The following is a 23,822-nucleotide window of genomic DNA, read 5'->3' on the forward strand; positions in this document are numbered from 1 at the left end:
CAGGACGATACCAGTATCGCAATACTCGTTAGTATCGTGGCAAGGATACAACACACATAGTGGATTCATCTTCTTTAGGAAAACAGCCCTAACAAACATTATGTCATCCAGAGTCATATTCATTCATTCTCCAAACTATAGCACACAATATTGTAAGTACAGCATGTTTTTAAATGACTAAAAAGTATGGTCTGCTTTGTGTTTTAATTTTAGTAATGGAAAAATGTTAAAACATCACAGCCCTATTTGTGCTTGTGTTGGGATCAGTAGAAGGGTCGTGCTCCATGAAGGCATGGCAATTCCAGCCTGCTAGCTAGCTGGTTGGGGTGGACTGCGTCAATTCCAGCCTGCTAGCTAGCTGGTTGGGGTGGACTGCGTCAATTCCAGCCTGCTAGCTAGCTGGTTGGGGTGGACTGCGTCAATTCCAGCCTGCTAGCTAGCTGCCGGGGTGGACTGCGTCAATTCCAGCCTGCTAGCTAGCTGGTTGGGGTGGACTGCGTCAATTCCAGCCTGCTAGCTAGCTGCCGGGGTGGACTGCGTCAATTCCAGCCTGCTAGCTAGCTGCCGGGGTGGACTGCATCATTTGTCCCTGTGTTATCCAGGCCAATCTGCTGACTAGGTTGAGTCTGCTGTGTAGAAGCCATTACCTACCCTGATGTACTGTAACCTACATACTGTGTCTGTGTTCTGTACGTCAGCAGACAACACCCCACCGGCTATTTACAACAGACCACTGCTGTGTTCCCTCAGTCGCCACCTTACCCATATCCACATTCTAGTAAGTTGTTGCACAGACTCAGTTAGTGGGACTTCTTTTATCATACCTAAACAGGTCTTACAGATCTACAACAATGGGAAAAGGCATACCTAGTTATTTTCACAACTGAATGCCTTGAACCGAAATGTGTCTTCCGCATTTCACCCAACCCCTCTGAAACAAAGAGGTGCGGGAGAAGGGGCATCAAGACATATCTAGGGCTGGGGATTGATTTGAGATTGGCCAATATAAAATCTCTTGTGCTGATAAAGGCAGAGAAAAAAAACTATAGTGTAGTGCAAATTAGCTGTGTATTTTAGATATGACATAACTGAAATGCATTAGTGGTCCTCATAAATCAGTTACTAATAGTGACTCAGATAAATGTGTGTTCTGTTCCACCCACCCACGCAAAAAGAATTACACAAAACAAATGTGTAATGTGTGTGTGACCAATAAAATTAGATTTATGAAGAGGACAAGCTGAGGTTCTTACAAGCCCTTAACCAACAATGCTTTAAGAAGTCAAGCAAAAATAAGTGTTAAGTAAAAATAAAAATAGATGTATGCAGAATGTGCAAGACACAAATCTCCATGGAGAACATTCTGTCACCATTGCATGCAGAGAAACCACAGCGTTAAGACACTTTTGTTTGCCTTCTCCATCTTGGCTGCCCTGGACACAGTTGTGCACTCTGTAGCGTTGTCTTCCTGTGGCTGGCTTTGCCATTTTATTGCTTGCAAGCATTTCTACTTTATTTGACCCATTAGACTTATCCACACACACAAAAAAAATAAACATTTGCAGTCACACTGTCAGAGTTGAGGTCAGGCCAGATATACGCTGTAGCTCCCAGTCCATCCTTTCACTTTCCATCAAGTCAATAAACACAAGGGTGAACCAGGCCCCAACACAAAGCTAGAGGTTTTGGACAAGGGATAATGGTACCACTACCCTGATTTCAGCTTGAAACATAGACTGAACAAAAACTGGTCAACGTGGCCATTGGTCACTAGATTCCAAGTATTTGCTGTGGCCTGGGGAAGGGGGAGAAAATGCAGTTGTGTAGTGTCCCGTCTATGGCGGGGGGGGCAGAGATTGTGGTTGTGAGAGATGAGAGCGGGTGATTAATACCATACCTGGCCAAGACCTGACCAACAACAGAACCAAAAACTTGGTCAAGTTTAAGGACAACCAGCATGCACACTGTTTCCACCACCCAATCTCCTTCCAGAGCTGCTTTAATATTCGGCTTGGCTTTACACCTCATGAATAATCTAGCGAGGAATTTAACGGAACTGGAGGGCTCCCAAAAGGTTCACTTGACACTATATGATTTTTCACTTTAAATTATGCCCAACAAAACCAATGATTGTGTAAGTAGCCTAGTGGCGGCAGGGTATCCTAGTGGTTAGAGCGTTGGACTAGTAACCGAAAGGTTGCAAGTTCAAATCCCCAAGCTGACAAGGTACAAATCTGTCGTTCTGCCCCTGAACAGGCAGTTAACCCACTGTTCCTAGGCCGTCATTGAAAATAAGAATTTGTTCTTAACTGACTTGCCTAGTAAAATAAAAGGTAAAATTAAAAATTAAAAGTGTACAGTTGAAATCGAAAGTTTACATACACTTAGGTTGGAGTCATTAAAACTCGTTTTTCAACCACTCCACAAATTTCTTGTAAACAAGGGGAAAAAAATGGTTGACAAATCAGTTAGGACATCTACTTTGTGTATGACAGAAGTCATTTTTCCAACAATTGTTTACAGACAGACTATTTCACTTATAATTCACTGTATCACAATTCCAGTAAGTCAGAAGTTTACATACACTAAGTTGACTGTGCCTTTAAACAGCTTGGAAAATTCCAGAAAATGATGTCATGGCTTTAGAAGCTTCTGATAGGTTAATTGACATCATTTGAGTCAATTGGAGGTGTACCTGTGGATGTATTTCAAGGCCTACCTTGAAACTCAGTGCCTCTTTGCTTGACATCATGGGAAAATCAATAGAAATCAGCCAAGACATCAGAAAACAAAAATGTAGACCTCCACAAGTCTGGTTCATCATTGGGAGCAATTTCCAAATGCCTGAAGGTACCACGTTCATCTGCACAAACAATAGTACACAAGTATAAACACCATGGGACCACGCAGACGTCATACCGCTCAGGAAGGAGACGCGTTCTGTCTCCTAGAGATGAACATACTTTGGTGTGAAAAGTGCAAATCAATCCCAGAACAGCAGCAAAGGACCCTGTGAAGATGCTGGAGGAAACCAGTACAAAAGTATCCATATCCACAGTAAAACGAGTCCAAAAATCGACATAACCTGATAGGCCGGTCAGCAAGGAAGAAGCCACTGCTACAAAACCGCCATTAACAAGCCAGACTACGGTTTGCAACTGCACATGGGGACAAAGATCGTACTTTTTGGAGAAATGTCATCTGGTCTGATGAAACAAAAATAGAACTGTTTGGCCATAATGACCATTGTTATGTTTGGAGAAAAAAGGGGGAGGATTGGAAAATGAAGAAGACCATCCCAACCGTGAAGCACGGGGGTGGCAGCATCATGTTGTGGGGGTCCTTTGCTGCAGGAGGGACTGGTGCGCTACACAAAATAGATGGCACCATGAGGAAGGACAATATGTGGATATATTGGAGCAACATCTCAAGACATCAGTCAGGAAGTTAAAGCTTGGTCGTAAATGTGTCTTCCAAATGGACAATGACCCCAAGCCTACTTCCAAAGTTGTGGCAAAATGGCTTAAGGACAAAAAAGTTAAGGTATTGGAGGGGCTGTCAAAGCCCTGACCTCAATCCCATAGAACATTTGTGGGCAGAACTGAAAAGGTGTGCGCGAGCAAGGAGGCCTACAAACCTGACTCAGTTACACCAGCTCTGTCAGGAGGAATGGGCCAAAATTCACCCAACTTATTGTGGGAAGCTTGTGGAAGGCTACCCAAAAGTTAAACAATTTAAAAGGCAATGCTACAAAATATTAATCGAGTATGTATAAATAAAGCACTAAATAAACTTCAGTTAGTGCTAAACACGGCTGCTAGAATCATGACTAGAACCAAAAAATGTGATCATATTACTCCAGTGCTAGCCTCTCTACACTGGCTTCCTGTTAAGGCAAGGGCTGATTAAGGTTTAACTGCTAACCTAGAAAGCATTACATGGGTTTGCTCCTACCTATCTTTCCGATTTGGTCCTGCCGTACATACAGTGCCTTGCGAAAGTATTCGGCCCCCTTGAACTTTGAGACCTTTTGCCACATTTCAGGCTTCAAACATAAAGATATTAAACTGTATTTTTTTGTGAAGAATCAACAACAAGTGGGACACAATCATGAAGTGGAACGACATTTATTGGATCTTTCAAACTTTTTTAACAAATCAAAAACTGAAAAATTGGGCGTGCAAAATTATTCAGCCCTTTTACTTTCAGTGCAGCAAACTCTCTCCAGAAGTTCAGTGAGGATCTCTGAATGATCCAATGTTGACCTAAATGACTAATGATGATAAATACAATCCACCTGTGTGTAATCAAGTCTCCGTATAAATGCACCTGCACTGTGATAGTCTCAGAGGTCCGTTAAAAGCGCAGAGAGCATCATGAAGAACAAGGAACACACCAGGCAGGTCCGAGATACTGTTGTGAAGAAGTTTAAAGCCGGATTTGGATACAAAAAGATTTCCCAAGCTTTAAACATCCCAAGGAGCACTGTGCAAGCGATAATATTGAAATGGAAGGAGTATCAGACCACTGCAAATCTACCAAGACCTGGCCGTCCCTCTAAACTTTCAGCTCATACAAGGAGAATACTGATCAGAGATGCAGCCAAGAGACTCTGTCCATAGGACAACAATCAGTTGTATATTGCACAAATCTGGCCTTTATGGAAGAGTGGCAAGAAGAAAGCCATTTCTTAAAGATATCCATAAAAAGTGTTTTTTAAAGTTTGCCACAAGCCACCTGGGAGACACACCAAACATGTGGAAGAAGGTGCTCTGGTCAGATGAAACCAAAATGGAACTTTTTGGCAACAATGCAAAACGTTATGTTTGGCGTAAAAGCAACACAGCTCATCACCCTGAACACACCATCCCCACTGTCAAACATGATGGTGGCAGCATCATGGTTTGGGCCTGCTTTTCTTCAGCAGGGACAGGGAAGATGGTTAAAATTGATGGGAAGATGGATGGAGCCAAATACAGGATCATTCTGAAAGAAAACCTGATGGAGTCTGCAAAAGACCTGAGACTGGGACGGAGATTTGTCTTCCAACAAGACAATGATCCAAAACATAAAGCAAAATCTACAATGGAATGGTTCAAAAATAAACATATCCAGGTGTTAGAATGGCCAAGTCAAAGTCCAGACCTGAATCCAATCGAGAATCTGTGGAAAGAACTGAAAACTGCTGTTCACAAATGCTCTCCATCCAACCTCACTGAGCTCGAGCTGTTTTGCAAGGAGGAATGGGAAAAAATTTCAGTCTCTCGATGTGCAAAACTGATAGAGACATACCCCAAGCGACTTACAGCTGTAATCGCAGCAAAAGGTGGCGCTACAAAGTATTAACTTAAGGGGGCTCAATAATTTTGCACGCCCAATTTTTCAGTTTTTGATTTGTTAAAAAAGTTTGAAATATCCAATAAATGTCGTTCCACTTCATGATTGTGTCCCACTTGTTGATTCTTCACAAAAAAATGCAGTTTTATATCTTTATGTTTGAAGCCTGAAGTGTGGAAAAAGGTCGCAAAGTTCAAGGGGGCCGAATACTTTCGCAAGGCACTGTGCATACACGTACGCTAAGGTTACAAGACGCAGGCCTCCTTACTGTCCCTAGAATTTCTAAGCAAACAGCTGGAGGCAGGGCTTTCTCCTATAGAGCTCCATTTTTATGGAATGGTCTGCCTACCCATGTGAGAGACACAGGCTCGGTCTCAACCTTTAAGTCTCTATTGAAGACTCATCTCTTCAGTAGGTTCTATGATTGAGTGTAGTCTGGCCCAGGAGTGTGAAGGTGAACAGAAAGGCACTGGAGCAACAAACCGCCCTTGCTGTCTCTGCCTGGCCGGTTCCCCTCTCTCCACTGGGATTCTCTGCCTCTTACCCTATTACAGGGGCTGAATCACTGGCTTACTGGTGCTCTTCCATGTCGTCCCTAGGAGGGGTGCGTCCCTTGAGTGGATTGAGTCACTGACGTGATCTTCCTGTCCGGGTTGGCATGCCCCCCCACCTCGTCTCAGGATGGTAAGTTGGTGGTTGACGATATCTCTAAGCAGGTACTTATTTTCCACCATAATTTGCAAATAAATTCATTAAACATCACACAATGTGATTTTCTGGAATTTCTTTTTCTCATTTTGTCTGTCATAGTTGAAGTGTACCTATGATGAAAATGACAGGCGTCTCATCTTTTTAAGTGGGAGAACTTGCACAATTGGTGGCTGACTAAATACTTTTTTGCCCCACTGTATACACACACATATACATACACACAATAGAGGTCAGCCGATTAATTAGGGCTGATTTCACGTTTTCATAACAATCGGAAATCGGTCATTTTGGATGCCGATTTTGCCAATTTTTTTTTTTTTTTTTTACACCTTTATTTTACTAGGCAAGTCAGATCAGAACAAATTCTTATTTTCAATGACGGCCTAGGAACAGTGGGTTAACTGCCTTGTTCAGGGGCAGAACAACAGATTTTTACTTTGTCAGCTCAGGGATTCAATCTTGCAACCTTAAGGTTAACTCGTCCAACGCTCTAACCACCTGCCTCACGAGGAGCCCGCCTGTTACGCGAATGCAGTAGGAACCCAAGGTAAGTTGCTAGCTAGCATTAAACTTAATAAATCATAATCACTAGTTATAACTACACATGGTTGATGATATTACTAGTTTATCTAGCGTGTCCTGCATTGCATATAATCGATGCAGTGCGCATTTGCGAAAAAGGACTGTCGTTGCGCCAACGTGTACCTAACCATAAGCACCAATGCCTTTCTTAAAATCAATACACAGAAGTATATATTTTTAAACCTGCATATTTAGCTAAAAGAATTCCAGGTTAGCAGGCAATATTAACCAGGTGAAATTGTGTCACTTCTCTTGCGTTCATTGCAGGCAGAGTCAGTGTATATGCAACAGTTTGGGCCACCTGGCTCATTGCGAACTAATTTGCCAGAATTTTACGTAATTATGACATAATATTGAAGGTTCTGCAATGTAACACGAATATTTAGACTGATGGATGCCACCCATTAGATAAAATACAGAACGGTTCCGTATTTCACTGAAAGAATAAACGTCTTGTTTTCGAGATGATAGTTTCCGACTGAGCGATGGTAGGCATCAGCAGGCTCATAAGCATTCATTCAAACAGCACTTTCGTGCGTTTTGCCAGCAGCTCTGCTGTTTATCAACTCCCGAGATTAGGCTGGTGTAACGATGTGATGTGAAATGGCTAGCTAGTTAGCGGGGTGCGCGCTAATAGCGTTTCAAACATCACTCGCTCTTGGGAGACTTGGGAGTAGTTGTTCCCTTTGCTCTGCATGGGTAACGCTGCTTTGAGGGTGGCTGTTGTCATTGTGTTCCTGGTTCGAGCCCAGGTAGGGGCGAGGAGAGGGACGGAAGCTATCCTGTTACACTGGCAATACTAAAGTGCCTATAAGAACATCCAATAGTCAAAGGTATACGAAATACAAATGGTATAGAGAGAAATAGCCTATAAATTCCTAAAATAACTACAACCTGAAACTTCTTACCTGGGAATATTGAAGAATCATGTTAAAAGGAACCACCAGCTTTCATATGTTCTCATGTTCTGAGCAAGGAACTTAAACGTTAGCTTTCTTACATGGCACATATTGCACTTTTACTTTCTTCTCCAACACTTTGTTTTTGCATTATTTAAACCAAATTGAACATGTTTCATTATTTATTTGAGGGTAAATTGATTTTATTGATGTATTATATTAAGTTCAAATAAGTGTTCATTCAGTATTGTTGTAATTGTCATTATTACAAATACATTTGACAAATCGTCCGATTAATCGGTCGACCTCTAATACACACACACACACACACACACACAGTTGGGCAAAAAAGTATTTAGTCAGCCACCAATTGTGCAAGTTCTCCCACTTAAAAAGATGAGAGACCTGTAATTTTCAGCATAGGTACACTTCAACTATGACAGACAAAATGAGAAAAGAAAAAAACAGAAAATCCAATTGTAGGATTTTTAATGAATTTATTTGCAAATTATGGTGGAAAATTAGTATTTGGTCACCTACAAACAAGCAAGATTTCTGGCTCTCACAGACCTGTAACAACTTCTTTAAGAGGCTCCTCTGTCCTCCACTCGTTACCTGTATTAATGGCACCTGTTTGAACTTGTTATCAGTATAAAATACACCTGTCCACAACCTCAAACAGTCACACTCCAAACTCCACTATAGCCAAGATCAAAGAGCTGTCAAAGGACACCAGAAACAAAAGTGTAGACCTGCACCAGGCTGGGAAGACTGAATCTGCAATAGGTAAGCAGCTTGGTTTGAAGAAATCAAATATGGGAGCAATTATTAGGAAATGGAAGACATACAAGACCACTGATAATCTCCCTCGATCTCAGGCTCCACGCAAGATCTCACCCCGTGGGGTCAAAATGATCACAAGAACGGTGAGCAAAAATCCCAGAACCACAAGGGGGGACCTAGTGAATGACCTGCAGAGAGCTGGGACCAAAGTAACAAAGCCTACCATCAGTAACACACTATAACGCCAGGGACTCAAATCCTGCAGTCCCAGACGTGTCCCCCTGCTTAAGCCAGTACATGTCCAGGCCCGTCTGAAGTTTGCTAGAGAGCATTTGGATGATCCAGAAGAAGATTGGGAGAATGTCATATGGTCAGATGAAACCAAAATATAACTTTTTGCTAAAAACTCAACTCGTTGTGTTTGGAGGACAAAGAATGCTGAGTTGCATCCAAAGAACACCATACCTACTGTGAAGCATGGGGGTGGAAACATCATGCTTTGGGGCTGTTTTTCTGCAAAGGGACCAGGACGACCGATCCGTGTAAAGGAAAGAATGAATGGGGCCATGTGTCTTGAGATTTTGAGTGAAAACCTCCTTCCATCAGCAAAGGCATTGAAGATGAAACATGGCTGGGTCTTTCAGCATGACAATGATCCCAAACACACCGCCCGGGCAACGAAGGAGTGGCTTCGTAAGAAGCATTTCAAGGTCCTGGAGTGGCTTAGCCAGTCTCCAGATCTCAAACCCATAGAAAATCTTTGGAGGGAGTTGAAAGTCCGTGTTGCCCAGCAACAGCCCCAAAACGCCACTGGTCTAGAGGAGATCTGCATGGAGGAATGGGCCAAAATACCAGCAACAGTGTGTGAAAACCTTGTGAAGACTTACAGAAAATGTTTGACCTCTGTCATTGCCAACAAAGGGTATATAACAAAGTATTGAGATAAACTTTTGTTATTGACCAAATACTTATTTTCCACCATAATTTGCAAATAAATTCATTAAAAATCCTACAATGTGATTTTCTGGATTTTCTCTCATTTTGTTTGTCATAGTTAAATTACAGGCCTCTCTCATCTTTTTAAGTGGGAGAACTTGCACAATTGGTGGCTGACTAAATACTTTTTTGCCCCACTGTGTGTGTGTGTGTGTGTGTGTGTATATATATACATATATATATATATATATTTAAAAAAATAACATACCGATTAATCTGCCAATTTAATAAAAATAAAAAATAAACATTTTTACGTGTGTGTGTATATATATATACACACACATACATATTTATGTTCTTTTTTTGGTCCTCCAATAATAGGATATGGGCTTTTTTTGGTCCTCCAATAATCGGTATCAGCGTTGAAAAATCACAATCGGTCGACCTCTAATCGGAGTATTTATCCTGTCTTATCCGGTGTCCTGTGTGAATTTAAGTGTGCTCTCTCTAATTCTCTCTTTCTCTCGGAGGACCTGAGCCCTAGGACCATGCCTCAGGACTACCTGGCCTGATGACTCCTTGCGGTCCCCAGTCCACCTGGCCGTGCTGATGCTGCTCCAGTTTCAACTGTTCTGCCTGTGGCTATGGAACCCTGACCTGTTCACCGGACGTGCTACCTCTCCCAGACCTGTTGTTCTCAACTCTCTAGAGACAGCAGGAGCGGTGGAGATACTCTGAATGATCGGCTATGAAAAGCCAACTGACATTTACTCCTGAGGTGCTGACCTGTTGCAACCACGGTGATTATTATTATTTGACCCTGCTGGTCATCTATGAACATTTTAACATCTTTGCCATGTTCTGTTATAACCTCCACCCGGCACAGCCAGAAGAGTCTAGGTCCAAGGCCACCCCTCATAGCCTGGTTCCGATCTTGGTTTCTTCCTAGGTTCTGGCCTTTCTAGGGAGTTTTTCCTAGCCACTGTGCTTCTACACCTGCATTTCTTGCTGTTTGGGGTTTTAGGCTGGGTTTCTTTACAGCACTTTGACATCAGCTGATGTAAGAAGGGCTTTATTAATACATTTGAGTGATTGATATAAACTTCTGACCCACTGGGAATGTGATGAAAGAAATACAGGCTGAAATAAATCACTACTATTATTCTGACATTTCACATTCTTAAATTAAATTAGTGATCCTAACTGACCTAAGACAGGGAATTTTTACGAGGATTAAATGTTAGTAACTTAAATGTATTTGGCTACGGTGTATGTAAACTTCCGACTTCAACTGTAGGTAACAATACATCCGCCATGCTGATCCTCAACACAGGGGTGCGTGCTCAGCCCCATCATGTACTCCCTGTTCACGCATGACTGCACGGCCAGGCACGACTACAACACCATCATTAAATTAGCTGATGACACAACAGTGGTAGGCTTGATCACCGACAAACGACGAGACAGCCAATAGAGAGGAGGTCAGAAGACTGAAAGGAGGCTGAAAAGATTTGGCATGGGTCCTCAGATCCTCAAAAAGTTCTACAGCTGCACCATCGAGAAAATCCTGACTGGTTGCATCACTGCCTGGTATGACAACTGCTCGGCTTCTGACTGCAAGGCGCGACAGAGGGTAGTGTGAACAGCTCAGTACATTACTGGGGCCAAGCTTCCTGCCATCCAGGACCTCTATACCAGGCGGTGTCAGAGGAAGGCCCTAAGAATTGTCAAAGACTCCAGCCACCCTAGTCATAGATTGTTCTCTCTGCTACCGCACGGCAAGCGGTACCGGAGTGCCAAGTCTAGGTCCAAGAGGCTTCTAAACAGCTTCTACCCCCAAGCCATAAGACTCCTGAACATCTAGTCAAAAGGCTACCCAGACTAATTGCATTGTCCCGCCCCCACACCACCGCCACTCTCTGTTGTCATATATGCATAGTCACTTTAAAAACCTACATGTACATACTACCTCAACTAACAGGTGCCCCCGCACATGGAATCTGTACCGGCACCCCCCTGTATATATTGTTATTTTTTACTGTTGCTCTTTAAATTACTTGTTACTTTTCTTCCCTCTTATTCTCATCCATATATTTTTTAAACTGCATTGTTGGTCAGGGGCACGTAAGTAAGCATTTCACTGTAAGGTGTTGTATTCGGGCGCAAGTGACTAATAAAATTTGATTGCAAAGTTAGGACTACTTTTAACAATTCCCCCTGGTTTTTGTTTGGCATCCGTTTAAAAAGTGAAAAATCGGAGTCTCAGCATCATTCTGTTGCCGTGGAATTTCCATCTCTGATCCCATTGCATCTTGACTGAGAAGGGGGAGACATCGGAGTTACTGGGTAAACAGAGATAGGCCTAACCTAGAGTTATAATACAGAGGAAACACAGGAAGGGTAAACGACGTCAACCAGACAGGCTTCCCCACTCCTGGAGCACCGTTAGAGTGAAGGGGTTGGGCTGTGAGGCGTGGAGGGGTTGGGCTGTGAGGCTCACTGATGCAGCAGTAATGAGGACTCCAATCAACAGTACACCTAATTAAATCATCTGGAGCTAAATCACAGACACAGGGAAGGAATCACATGAGATTATGGCCCACACTAGCCCTGGCCTCTAAACAGTGGCCTGTAATCTGGGATGCTAAATCCAAAGCTAATCAGGAGCGCACAGCTCAGAGCCTTAGGGCTTTCATGGGGTCTGAGGCTGTTGTCCACACAGCACAATAATTACATTACGGACATGCTGCTCTAAGGAGAACTAAAGGATGGTGGTGTATGAGCTACTACAGTCTACATACCCCACTAGACTAGCATTTAATATTCACTTTTAATACTCAGATGAAGTTGTCACAAGGATAAAATTATATCCATGTAAAAGATTTCCATGCTGATCTGTTCCACAGTATCAACAAGGTGAACTAGCAGAAATGGGCCTATATAAACCCAATTACGCTGGCCTATTTCTCAAGCCTCGCACCGAATGTGGATATAGCATTCATCTGCTGATTCTTCAGCGCGTTGTGTTTCAGGGATCACCAGCTGGAGAACCCTTTTCACTCAATTCTACAGAGAGTTGGACTGTAATAAAACAGATGTGGAGACCAAAGACTGACCTCCGGATAAACGGAATGTTGGTCAATCCATCAATAAACAGTGGAGACTAATCCAAATCTGAACATTGGAGCGAACAGTCCTTCAGTGTAATAAATTCTAATCTCTGACCAAGAGAATGCAAAACCAGCAACAGTCAATGTATTCTCAACACCTCTTCAGTTCTTCAATGACACAGTGGTAAAAAAGAGAAACATGCAGTAAAATGAAGATTGAGAGGATATGGGTGAGCTTGTCATGTGCCCATGGGAACCGAGAAGTCTAATTCACAACATCCGACTTGCCCATTGTAAACATACAGAAATTCCTCTATTCAAACAATACAGGGCAGCGGATGTAAAGGATCCAAGATGGCGTAGCAGTCAGACGTCTTTGTCTTGTCCCATGTGTATATATATTTTTCTTTGCGTTCTTTTTAATAGTTTTCCTAAACCTCAACTTCAAAATACTCTCCTGCAACCCGCCTCACCGAATGTGGTGTGAATCCGGAACCCCGCCGATCCTCTACGACTGGAATACCGACATAATCTGCCTGAGGATTCCAACAGGCCCCTCAGGCACGACGCCCGCTGAAGGCCCATTCTGCTAACCGGCTAGGCCTGCTAGCGACCTAGAGCAACTTGGAACCCTACTACTTCCACGACTGGTCTATCGACGTCACCACACGAAGAGGCAAAAACAGACTTACCTCCATCGGTACGTCCTCCAAAGGCTAACTTGCTAGCCCCGGTCTACTAACTGCTAGCTTGCCTGCCCCGGTCTACTAACTGCTAGCTTGTTTAGCCCGGGCCTACTAACTGTTAGCGTGTTTGCATCGGCCTGCTAACTGTCTGAATCGCCGTGTTCCCAGTCAGCCCAACCACTCACTGGACCCATATGTTCACTTGGCTATGCATGCCTCTCTCTAATATCAATATGCCTCATCCATTACTGTCCTGGTTAGTGATTACTGTCTTATTTCACTGTAGAGCCTCTAGCCCTGCTCAATATGCCTTAACCAACCATGTTGTTCCACCTCCTACATATGTAATGACATCACCTGGTTTAAACATCTCTAGAGACTATATCTCTCTCATCATTACTCAATGCCTAGGTTTACCTCCAATGTACTCACATCCTACCTTACCTTCGTTTGTACACTATGCCTTGAATCTATGCTATCGTGCCCAGTAACCTGCTCCTTTTACTCTCTGTTCCGAACATGCTAGACGGCCAACGGCCAGTTCGTATAGCATTTAGCCGTACCCTTATCCTACTTCTCCTCTGGTGATGTAGAGGTTAATCCAGGTCCTGCAGTGCCTAGCTCCACTCCCCAGCATGAGCTCAGAAGATAGATGGGGTGCAATCAATTCACATATGGTATCGAGTGCACAGCTGGGGGCAGAGGGAGGTATAGCAAGTGGCAACAGTGAGAGACTTGTTTCTGGAAAGGTACATTTTTAGAAGTAGAAGCTCGAATTGTTTGGGTACAGACTTGGATAGTAATACAGAACTCTGCAGGAATAGATATAGCAAGCAGCTTCAGTGGTGGCCGCAGTAGCAAGCAGCTTCAGTGGTAGCAAGCAGCTTCAGTGGTAGCAAGCAGCTTCAGTGGTAGCAAGCAGCTTCAGTGGTAGCCGCGGTAGCAAGCAGCTTCAGTGGTAGCAAGCAGCTTCAGTGGTAGCAAGCAGCTTCAGTGGTAGCAAGCAGCTTCAGTGGTAGCAGCTTCAGTGGTAGCCGCGGTAGCAAGCAGCTTCAGTGGTAGCAAGCAGCTTCAGTGGTAGCAAGCAGCTTCAGTGGTAGCCGCGGTAGCAAGCAGCTTCAGTGGTGGTAGCAAGCAGCTTCAGTGGTAGCAAGCAGCTTCAGTGGTAGCAAGCAGCTTCAGTGGTAGCCGCGGTAGCAAGCAGCTTCAGTGGTAGCCGCGGTAGCAAGCAGCTTCAGTGGTAGCCGCGGTAGCAAGCAGCTTCAGTGGTAGCCGCAGTAGCAAGCAGCTTCAGTGGTAGCCGCAGTAGCAAGCAGCTTCAGTGGTAGCCGCAGTAGCAAGCAGCTTCAGTGGTAGCCGCAGTAGCAAGCAGCTTCAGTGGTAGCCGCAGTAGCAAGCAGCTTCAGTGGTAGCCGCAGTAGCAAGCAGCTTCAGTGGTAGCCGCAGTAGCAAGCAGCTTCAGTGGTAGCCGCAGTAGCAAGCAGCTTCAGTGGTAGCCGCAGTAGCAAGCAGCTTCAGTGGTAGCCGCAGTAGCAAGCAGCTTCAGTGGTGGCCGCAGTAGCAAGCAGCTTCAGTGGTGGCCGCAGTAGCAAGCAGCTTCAGTGGTGGCCGCAGTAGCAAGCAGCTTCAGTGGTGGCCGCATTAACAAGCAGCTTCAGTGGTGGCCGCAGTAACAAAGCAAGTTATTTAACCATTTTTTTCACTCTGCCTTGTTCTGGGAACCACCTCTCTCAGAAGAATAAGGAATGAGGAGGAAGATTAAGGACGGGATAGAGAGAACAAGAAAGTAAACGAGTGAGGAAAGAGAGGGGGACCTGGAGCGGACTGGGACAGGCCTCAGGAGAGAGCCATGGGTGCCCTTGAAATTGCCTGACTCATTACTGCAGCAATGGCCATGCATGTGGAAGGGGAGCTCAGAGAGAGCTGTGTGAGTGTTAGAGAGTGAGTGAAAGTGAGAGAGAGTCCTGGTTAACCCCTGAAGGGACACTTCAAAGGCCCATACGCTCCTCTCCTTCCCCTGCTTCAAATACCACACAGTGTTACAGTGGAGCAGGTAAGGGGAAAATGTTAACACCTCATCCTTAACCTGTGTGTTCTGGACCAGATAAGGATGGAATAATAACTGGGGAGGTCTAATGGAGAATGGTGTACAGGAGCTCCCTTTAACTGAAATACCTTGTTGGAGAGGTTCAACACTAGTGCTCCCATAGACCTCATAGCAGTAGAGCAAATCGGGGGGGCCATTGGAAACTTTGCTAAAGCAAACAGATGTGCTGCACCCCTACCACAGCCTCCAGCCTATCCCTCAAAACAGAGTATCTGAAGCTGAGTCCCCAAATCCCTGTATGCATGGATAACCAGGGCTACAGAACCCTTCTCCTCATATCTGGGTTTCCCATCACCGCTGTCTAATGACAAGCAGAGCAGAAAGGGGTACATGTCCCTGGGGCAACTGGGAAGTAGGCAAAGGCTCTAACTCCATGTACTCCTGTCCCAGTCCCCATGCTGCTCTGCACACTGACAGACCACATTACAATTAAGGGACTGGCCTTAGTGACTCGAATTTGTCTATATGGAGCAGAATAAAGCACACATTCAAAGCGTCCGTACAGGTTTGATAAGCTGTGTGGTGAAAGATGCCGTTGAAACAGCAATCTCCCAGCCTGTTTTTAGATGACAACAACATGGAAAACAAAACCAGAGGTCACCATTATTGCATCAAACAAAGCTGTCCATTTACCCACAACACTTCAGACGAATAGGCAAGCAAATCAAATTAATGTTTAAATAAGGCTAAACCAATAACCAACTAAACATTATTTCCATTTGTGTACAGGGGTTGTGCTGTCCATGCCAGCCTTTATGAACAGAGGCATACAGCCCTCCTAGGCAGAGTGCAGGAGCCTTTTTCCCTCTGAATCTCTTCTTCCTCAAGCAAATGGCAGAGCTGCCAACAAATCCTTCCCTATACCACCTTAATATCCTTCACATTGAAAAGCATGTGCGCAGACAGTGTGTGTACATGCAGACAGCAGCGTGTGTCACTGAGCTGAAGTGGAGGACATGCTAGCTAGCGTATTATAGATTTGACTGCAGCATGGATCCACAGGGGTAAGGATGACAATCGGCAGGAGCTAAAGCCCCCTGACATCAACAACCTGCATGCCTGTGGTCAGAGCAGAGAAGTGACATGCCAAGCTAAGGAGATTACACCTTCTCTCAATCAGCCCAAAGAGTAGCTCCTGCCCTGCCTGGCAGCCACACGACAACTAAAGCCCTCGCTGGGTTCATCTGTGGGCAGAGCCAGGCCAACAGACTGTCAACCACATCCCTTATCTTGCTCAACATATGTGGCAACAGTCAGGGCATTTCATCATCTTTAAGGCACTCAATACAAAACCAAAATGTTTATACGTAGACAGCAAGGTAACCAGAGACCTTTTGCTCTATCCCCCCAGTCTCCCATTAGGTCAATGGGCAATATAGCTAAGGTATGCTGTAAACCTAAAAGCAAGCTTCCTTGGACAAACTACTGCATTGAGATGTGAATTGAAAAGCAATGTTTTAACCCAGGGCAGTAGTCTGTCAGCCTAGACACATTTTCTCCTCCTCCTCGGTCTGACTGAGAACCTCCTCAGGGAGCTGTAGTGTCATTAAAGCCAGAGAGAGAGCAAAAGGGAGAACGATGTGTGTGTCCACCAAATTCCATCCCACCCAGCAACAAATACCCCTCAGTCTCACCTGACAAAACAAAAGATGAATCCCATTCAACAGACACATCCCACCTGGCACCACAAGTGCCTTCAGAACACTGTCTTCTGAGTTGAACATTACTTTTAGACACCTTTGTCCATCACACCATGACACTTAACTTCTTTGGGGTAGGGGGCAGTATTGGGAATTTTGGATGAAAATTGTACCCAAATTAAGCTGCCTGCTACTCAGCCATAAAGGCTAGAATATGCATATAATTAGTCGATTTGGATAGAAAACACACTGAAGTTTCTAAAACTGTTTGAATGATGTCTGAGTATAACAGAACTCATATGGCAGCAAAAACCTGAGAAAAAAATCCAACCAGGAAGTGGGAAATCTGAGGTTTGTAGTTTTTCCACTCAGCCCCTATCGAATACACAGTGGGATATTGATCATGTTGCCCTTCCTACGGCTTCCACTAGATGTCAACAGTATTTAGAAACTGGTTTGAGGGTTCTACTATAAAGGAGGGGCTCATAAGAGCTCTTGGAGTGAGTGGTCTGGCAGAGTGCCACAGGCTGTGTCTCGCGCGCTCACGTGAAAGGTAGCTACGTTCCACTTCATTTCTGAAGACAAAGGAATTGTCCGATTGGAACATTATTGAAGATTTGTGTGAAAAACATCCTAAACATTGATTCTAAATATTGTTTGACATGTTGCTACGAACTGTAACAGAACTTTTTTTAACTTTTCGTCTGCTCCTAGTGAAAGTGCGTCATGAATGTGGATTACTGGACTGAACGCACAAACAAAAGGAGCTATTTTGACATGAATTATCAAACAAAGCGAACATTTGTGGAACTGGGATTCCTGGGAGCGCATTCTGATGAAGATCATCAAAGGTAAGTGAATATTTATAATGCTATTCTGACATCTGTTGACTCCAACATGGCGGATATCTGTTTGGCTTGATTTGGGCTCTGAGCGCTGTACTCAGATTATTGCTTTTTCTGTAAAGTTTTTTAAAAATCTGGAGAAGTGGATTAATTAAGGAGAAGTGTATCTATAATTCCGTGCATAATACTTGTATTTTCATCAACATTTTATGAGTATTTCTGTAAATTGATGTGGCTCTCTGCAAAATCACTGGATGTTTTGGAACTACTGAATGTAATGCGCCAATGTAAACTCAGATTTTTGGATATAAATATGAACTTTACCGAACAAAACACACATGTATTGTGTAACATGAAGTCCTATGAGTGTCATCTGATGAAGATCAAAGGTTAGTGATTAATTTGATCTATATTTCTGCTTTTTGTGACTCCTCTCTTTGGTTGGAAAATGGCTGAATGCTTTCTGTGACTCGTTGCTGACATAACATAATGATATGTTCTGTTTTTGCCAAAAAGTGTTTTTGAAATCGAACACTGTGGTTGGTTTAACGAGAATTTTATCTTTAAAATGGTGTAAAATACTTCTGTTTGAGGAATTTTAATTATGATATTTCTGTTGTTTTGAATTTGGCGCCCTGCAGTTTCACTGGCTGTTGACAGGTGGGACGCTCCCACATACCCTTGAGAGGTTAACTCAGCATTACCACGGCATGCTGTTCAAAGGAAACTTCTACCCAAAGGTGCACAGTACGTTTCTTTAAACCGCCCAACTGGTCATTGAATGCTAAAAGCACTTAACTTTTTTTTTCATGGAAATGAAAGACCCAAAATGTTGGCCAATAACATCCTCAAAGAGCAACATTTCTGTTCCCGTCATTTCACTGAGCTAAACAATAAATTACTTGAAAAATGACAACTCTCAGAAAATACAATGACTCGTATTTGAAGTCACACTTATAGGGGGACATGTTTGTTTCTGTATCTTCTCTTGGGGTCCTGTAGATCGGGGCAGCTTTTTACCCTCCTGCTGTAAAGTTAATACGAAATGTCACAACAGATCCCATTGGAAAAGGCTCCAAGGAGAGAGAGAAACTGTCCAAGAAGAACAGCATGTTGTACTCATGAATTATCTATTGAGATTACACTTCCCTGACCTTTTTAATGCTCCAAGGCAGCCTAGATGCAACAAGATGGGCAGTTTCAAGGCTCCTACAGCTCAGCAGCAAGTAGACCCAATTGAACTAGAGGGAAGGACATGCAAAAGTCTACTAAGCCTTTGATTGTCAGGTACTTAACATTAAAAGAGAGGTTCTCTCTCCTCCTGAGTCAAGGAAAAAATAAGTTCAGTATGCAATGAGGGGATAACATAAGGAACATTCAGAGCCTGCAGCCATCCCACAGACAGCCTAGCCTAATGCCTGTTGGACAGAAGAGGGATTGAGGAAATAATTTCAAACAGCACAAGTCTGGTCCTTTTTCAGAGCTCCCTCCCTGGTGTTGACCAACCTACAGTGTTAATCATGTGCTCCAGTATCACACCTCGGCTCTGGTCCAACAGTGGCTCGGGACAGAGAGTGCGTCTATAGCTGCCTTGAGTGTTGACGGATTCAAGGGTATAATACACAAAACAAATGGGATTGGACTGTTATACATACTGTAACAATGGAGTGCAAAGAGAAGAGAACAGGATTAGCTACAATGCCAGAGTTATGGGATTGTGTCTCTGTGGGACTAATCAAAGTACGGAAGAAAAGGCTAACGATATTCATTGACTGAGTTGGTGGTAATATTGGGAATATCAAAGGGAAATATATTGAATTGGATTGTTGCTCTACATACTCTAGCATTAGTCTATACAGAGATGCTATTCATTATTTTAGACTACATGTGTAATGCCATGATGTAACTAAATCAGCTGAATCGTTATTCTTTGTGAGCCCAAATGAAGGACAATTGTAGTGATGGAAATGGAAAGTCAGCCCATAAGGGTGGGGGAAACAGCTTGATGGGATTTCATAGTGCCCGAAACAACATTGATAGAAAATAAACCACCACGTATAAAAATCTGATTTGTGCTTATTCAACCTGTTTACTCTGCCAGAGGGGCAAAGATGGTGTGTTCATATGCGAATCAACGGTTGGTCCTCCAGCCCTTGGCAGAAGACGTTTGTTTAGCCTATATCATAGTAAAACAATTGTCTTGACTGACAATAGCGTTCCTCTGATGTTGTTAATTTTTTGAGGTAAACATCAAGGACAATACATCAACAAGTTCCCCTCTCAGAAAAGGGCACAGAGATCAATAGTCAGGTTGTTAACTGACTATCCTGCCGATCCTTGACTTCGGCAATGTCATTTACAAAATAGCCTCCAACACTCTACTCAGCAAATTGGATGCAGTCTATCACAGTGCCATCCATTTTGTCACCAAAGCCCCATATACGACCCACCGATGCGACATGTATGCTCTCGTTGGCTGGCCCTCGCTTCATATCCGTCGCCAAACCCACTGGCTCCAGGTCATCTATAAGTCATTGCTAGGTAAAGCCCTGTCTTATCTCAGCTCACTGGTCACCATAGCAGCACCCACCCGCAGCACGCGCTCCAGCAGGTATACTTCACTGGTCACCCCCAAAGCCAATTCCTCCTTCGGCCGCCTTTCCTTCCAGTTCTCTACTGCAAATGACTGGAACGAACCTCAACACCATATTGTTATTTATTTTGCTCCTTTGCACCCCAGTACCGCTACTTGCACACTCATCTTCTGCACATCTATCACCCCAGTGTTTAATTTGCCATACTGTAATAATTTCGCCACTATGACCTATTTATTGCCTCACCCCCCTTATCCTACCTCATTTGCACACACTGTATATAGACTTTCTCTATTGTATTATTGACTGTATGTTTGTTTATTCCATGTGTAACTCTGTGTTGTTTGTGTCGCACTGCTTTGCTTTATCTTGGCCAGGTAGCAGTTGTAAATTAGAACTTGTTCTCAACTAGCCAACCTGGTTAAATAAAGGAGAAATAAATTTAAAAAAAAAAAAAAATGGAGCTCAGTTTCAAAAGGCTTTCATTCCCCCCTAATTCAACTCCTGAGCCCTGGCTATGACTAACACTTAGAATTCTGGACACGAGGAGAAAGGACGTCCAGTGGAACTGACCTGTATCTCCTCGTAGGCCTCGTCAATAGTGGTGACCTGGTGTTGCTCGTGTAAGGCTGGCTCATCACAGAAGAAGCATACCAGGCTCTTGTCGCTGAGGCAGAAGAGCTTGACCTTCTCATGGTCCTTACATGGATAGAAGCTCCTCTGCGCGTTGAGGATGGCGTCCAGCGGGAAGGCTGAGTAGCGCTCCACGATGTTGGACAGCTTGAGGCTTGGGGAGAGAAGAGGGTCTGCGAAGGTCCTCCTACACTCAGGACAGTCTCGGGCCCCGTGGGGCTCCTGCCTGCTCCAGTGCTCAGTTATACACTTACGGCAGAAATAGTGCTCACAGCCAAAACTGACAGGGTCCTGATAGATACTCAGGCAAATGGAACACAAAAGCTCGTCCTTCAGACAGCAAGCCATTTGCAAACATAGAGGTTGAGATGCATCTGACTGCACACTGCTTGGGAGCAGTATGCACCTGGTTATATTTTTCAATACACTGTTCTGGACTGAGAGATCACATCAGGGTTTGGTTCTTGACTGTCAGTTCAATGACACCCACTTCAGAATCTTGGCCACTATTCTTTGATCTTTCTGCAATGACAAAACACAGACATAGCCACTGTGGAGCAATCTAATACACAGACAGCAGCAATTCACACGTGTGTATAACATTATGCAAAAATGTATACATCAAAGTAAATCTGATAAAGGGTTGAAGTAGTAAACCAGACATCTTTGGCATTCATCTCTTGGTGAGCAATAGCCAGCAAGGATAAGCTGTGGTCGCTGGAAGTTATGATTTTACCACTTGTTAGCTAGGAAATTTGAACCACTGTCAATTCTATGGCTTTTGAATCGCATACGTAGTAAAGAAAAAAGATTGAGCTTTGTTTTTTAACAGCATGGTTACATTCTCATTGTCTTCTACGACGATGGAGTCGCTCAACACAGCAACTGCAGTATTTTGACCTGTCCTCCTTTGGACACTGGCCGAATTAATGTCATAAGCTAGCACGTTAGCTAGCTACGCTTGTAGGGGAGCTAATTTATATGTCCAATAATGACCCCCGGCTAAGAATCGACATGTCTATAAAAATAAATTAAAATAAAGTGAGATAACAAGCTCCCTTAATTTGCCATACAACTTATTTAACTCACGTTTGTTACCTGGCTATTTCTGAATTTCGTTTCGCTTGTCAGCTAATATTTTCAATTGCAAAACTGACAACGTTAGCTGTCTAATTCGATAGCTAGCTAACGTTAGTTGCCTTGCTGGCCAGCTGGACTTAAACACAGCGATCTGCCTTCTCCGTAAGAAAGAGAAGGAGATCAACTTACCATAGCAAATCTCTTTAAAATTTTACTTTAAATCATTTTGCTTTGAACGCAACCCTGTCTGATATTTTCCAAAACAATAAAAGAAAACCGCACCAGATCAAATTAATAATTTCAGACAACCTCACTCACAAGCATTCACGGCACCCAAACTGAACATCCACTGCTGCTCAGTCGATCTCACTCTCCTTCAGAAAGGAATTAAACACAGCAATAGAAACAAACCAACTCCTCCACCTGCGCGAACTATGGGTGTCACACTGACACATCAAAACTCTTCGTTCAATCTGTGGTTGCGGATTCACATACATATGTTATTTGCTTGAATTAAAATTTAAAACGCATAAATGATTACGTACATACAAGTACACAGACGGAGGAAAAACATTGGCTACTACTGGAGATAAATGTTGTACCCCTATAAACGAATGGAATCGCGCAAACTTCCACGCGCTCAGCTGAAAGACAAAGATTAGTTCCGCTAGCACAGCAGCACTAACGTCTAAGACAGTAAAGTCACAGAGTTTCTAAACACAGAGGCGCAACATTGCAAGACTTCCGGGAAGGCTTACGGAACAGACCAAGCAGACCAGGCTGGGTTTGAGAAGGCAATGAGAGAAGTGAACGATTCTTCCTTAGCTGTTCATTTTCTAGAAATCTAAAGGCACAACCTAGATTCGAGTCAATGTCTGCCGAACGGTTTGTGCTGATTGTACTTTGATTGTGACCGCAGGTTAAATGGTGTCCCTTGAGAATGCAAGAACAAGATGTATGTCATGAGAAGTGCAGCATATTCATACGGAGACATATACTTGGAATATGGAGTAGGAATGGAGGGGAAAACAGAGGCAGATGAGGTCTAAGAGAGAGAGGGAGGAAGACTGAAAAGATTTGGAGTGTGTCCTCAGATCTTCAAAAAGTTATACAGCTGCACCGTTGAGAGCATTGACTGGTTGTATCACTGCCTGGTACGGCAACTGCTCGGCCTCCAACCGCAAGGCGCAACAGAGGGTAGTGCATATGGCCCAGTACATCACAGGGGTCAAGCTTTCTGCCATCCAGGACCTCTATACCAGACGGTGTCAGAGGAAGGCCCTAAAAATGGTCAAAGACTCCAGCCACCCTAGTCATAGACTGTTCTCTCTGCTACTGCACGGCAAGCGGTACTGGAGCGCCAAGTCTAAGTCCAAAAGGCTTCTTAACAGCTTCTACCCCCAAGCCATAAGACTCCTGAACAGCTAATCAAATGGCTACCCAGACTCTTTGTATTGCCCCTGTATTACCTCAATTACCTCAACTAACTTGTGCCCCCGCACATTGACTCTGTATCGGTTCCACCTGTATAGAGCCTTGCTACTGTTATTTTACTGCTGCTCTTTAATTGTCTTTTATTTTTATTTTTCACTTATCTATTTTTTACTTAACACATTTTTCTTACAACTGCATTGTTGGTTAAGGGCTTGTAAGTAAGCATTTCACTGTAAGGTCTACACCTGTTGTATTCGGCACTTGTGACAAATACCTTTTGATTTGATAAAAAATGGCGGAAAGGGGAGATGGTTTGTTGAAGAAGAATGATAGAAAGTGTAAGCAGAGTGAGCTGAAGACAGGAGGAGAAATGGAAGTGAATGAGGGCAAAGTATTGGGGGTGGTAGGTGTGGTGAAGTTCTCTGAGCCTGTGGCTTGGACCGAG

The 23,822-nt window shown here is 43.7% G+C and overlaps 1 protein-coding gene across 4 annotated transcripts in view; it reads right to left on the minus strand.

Moving 5' to 3' along the window:
• Positions 1–22,730, minus strand: part of LOC112220649 (E3 ubiquitin-protein ligase TRIM62) — a 47,056-nt gene extending 24,326 nt beyond the window's left edge. The window contains exons 1-2 of one of the 4 annotated variants that reach the window (XM_042331421.1): positions 22,489–22,730; positions 20,804–21,385 (exon numbers count right to left, since the gene is read on the minus strand). In XM_042331421.1, the coding sequence (XP_042187355.1) occupies positions 20,804–21,211 (408 nt within the window). In that variant the 5' untranslated portion in view covers positions 21,212–21,385; positions 22,489–22,730. Of the gene's footprint in view, positions 1–20,803; positions 21,386–22,132 lie in introns of all 4 variants that reach the window. The other 3 variants (XM_024382492.2, XM_024382487.2, XM_024382497.2) reach the window with 3 other exon arrangements.
• Positions 22,731–23,822: the final 1,092 nt, after the last annotated feature.

Source organism: Oncorhynchus tshawytscha, linkage group LG02, assembly GCF_018296145.1.
Source record: "Oncorhynchus tshawytscha isolate Ot180627B linkage group LG02, Otsh_v2.0, whole genome shotgun sequence".
Classification (NCBI taxonomy): domain Eukaryota; kingdom Metazoa; phylum Chordata; class Actinopteri; order Salmoniformes; family Salmonidae; genus Oncorhynchus; species Oncorhynchus tshawytscha.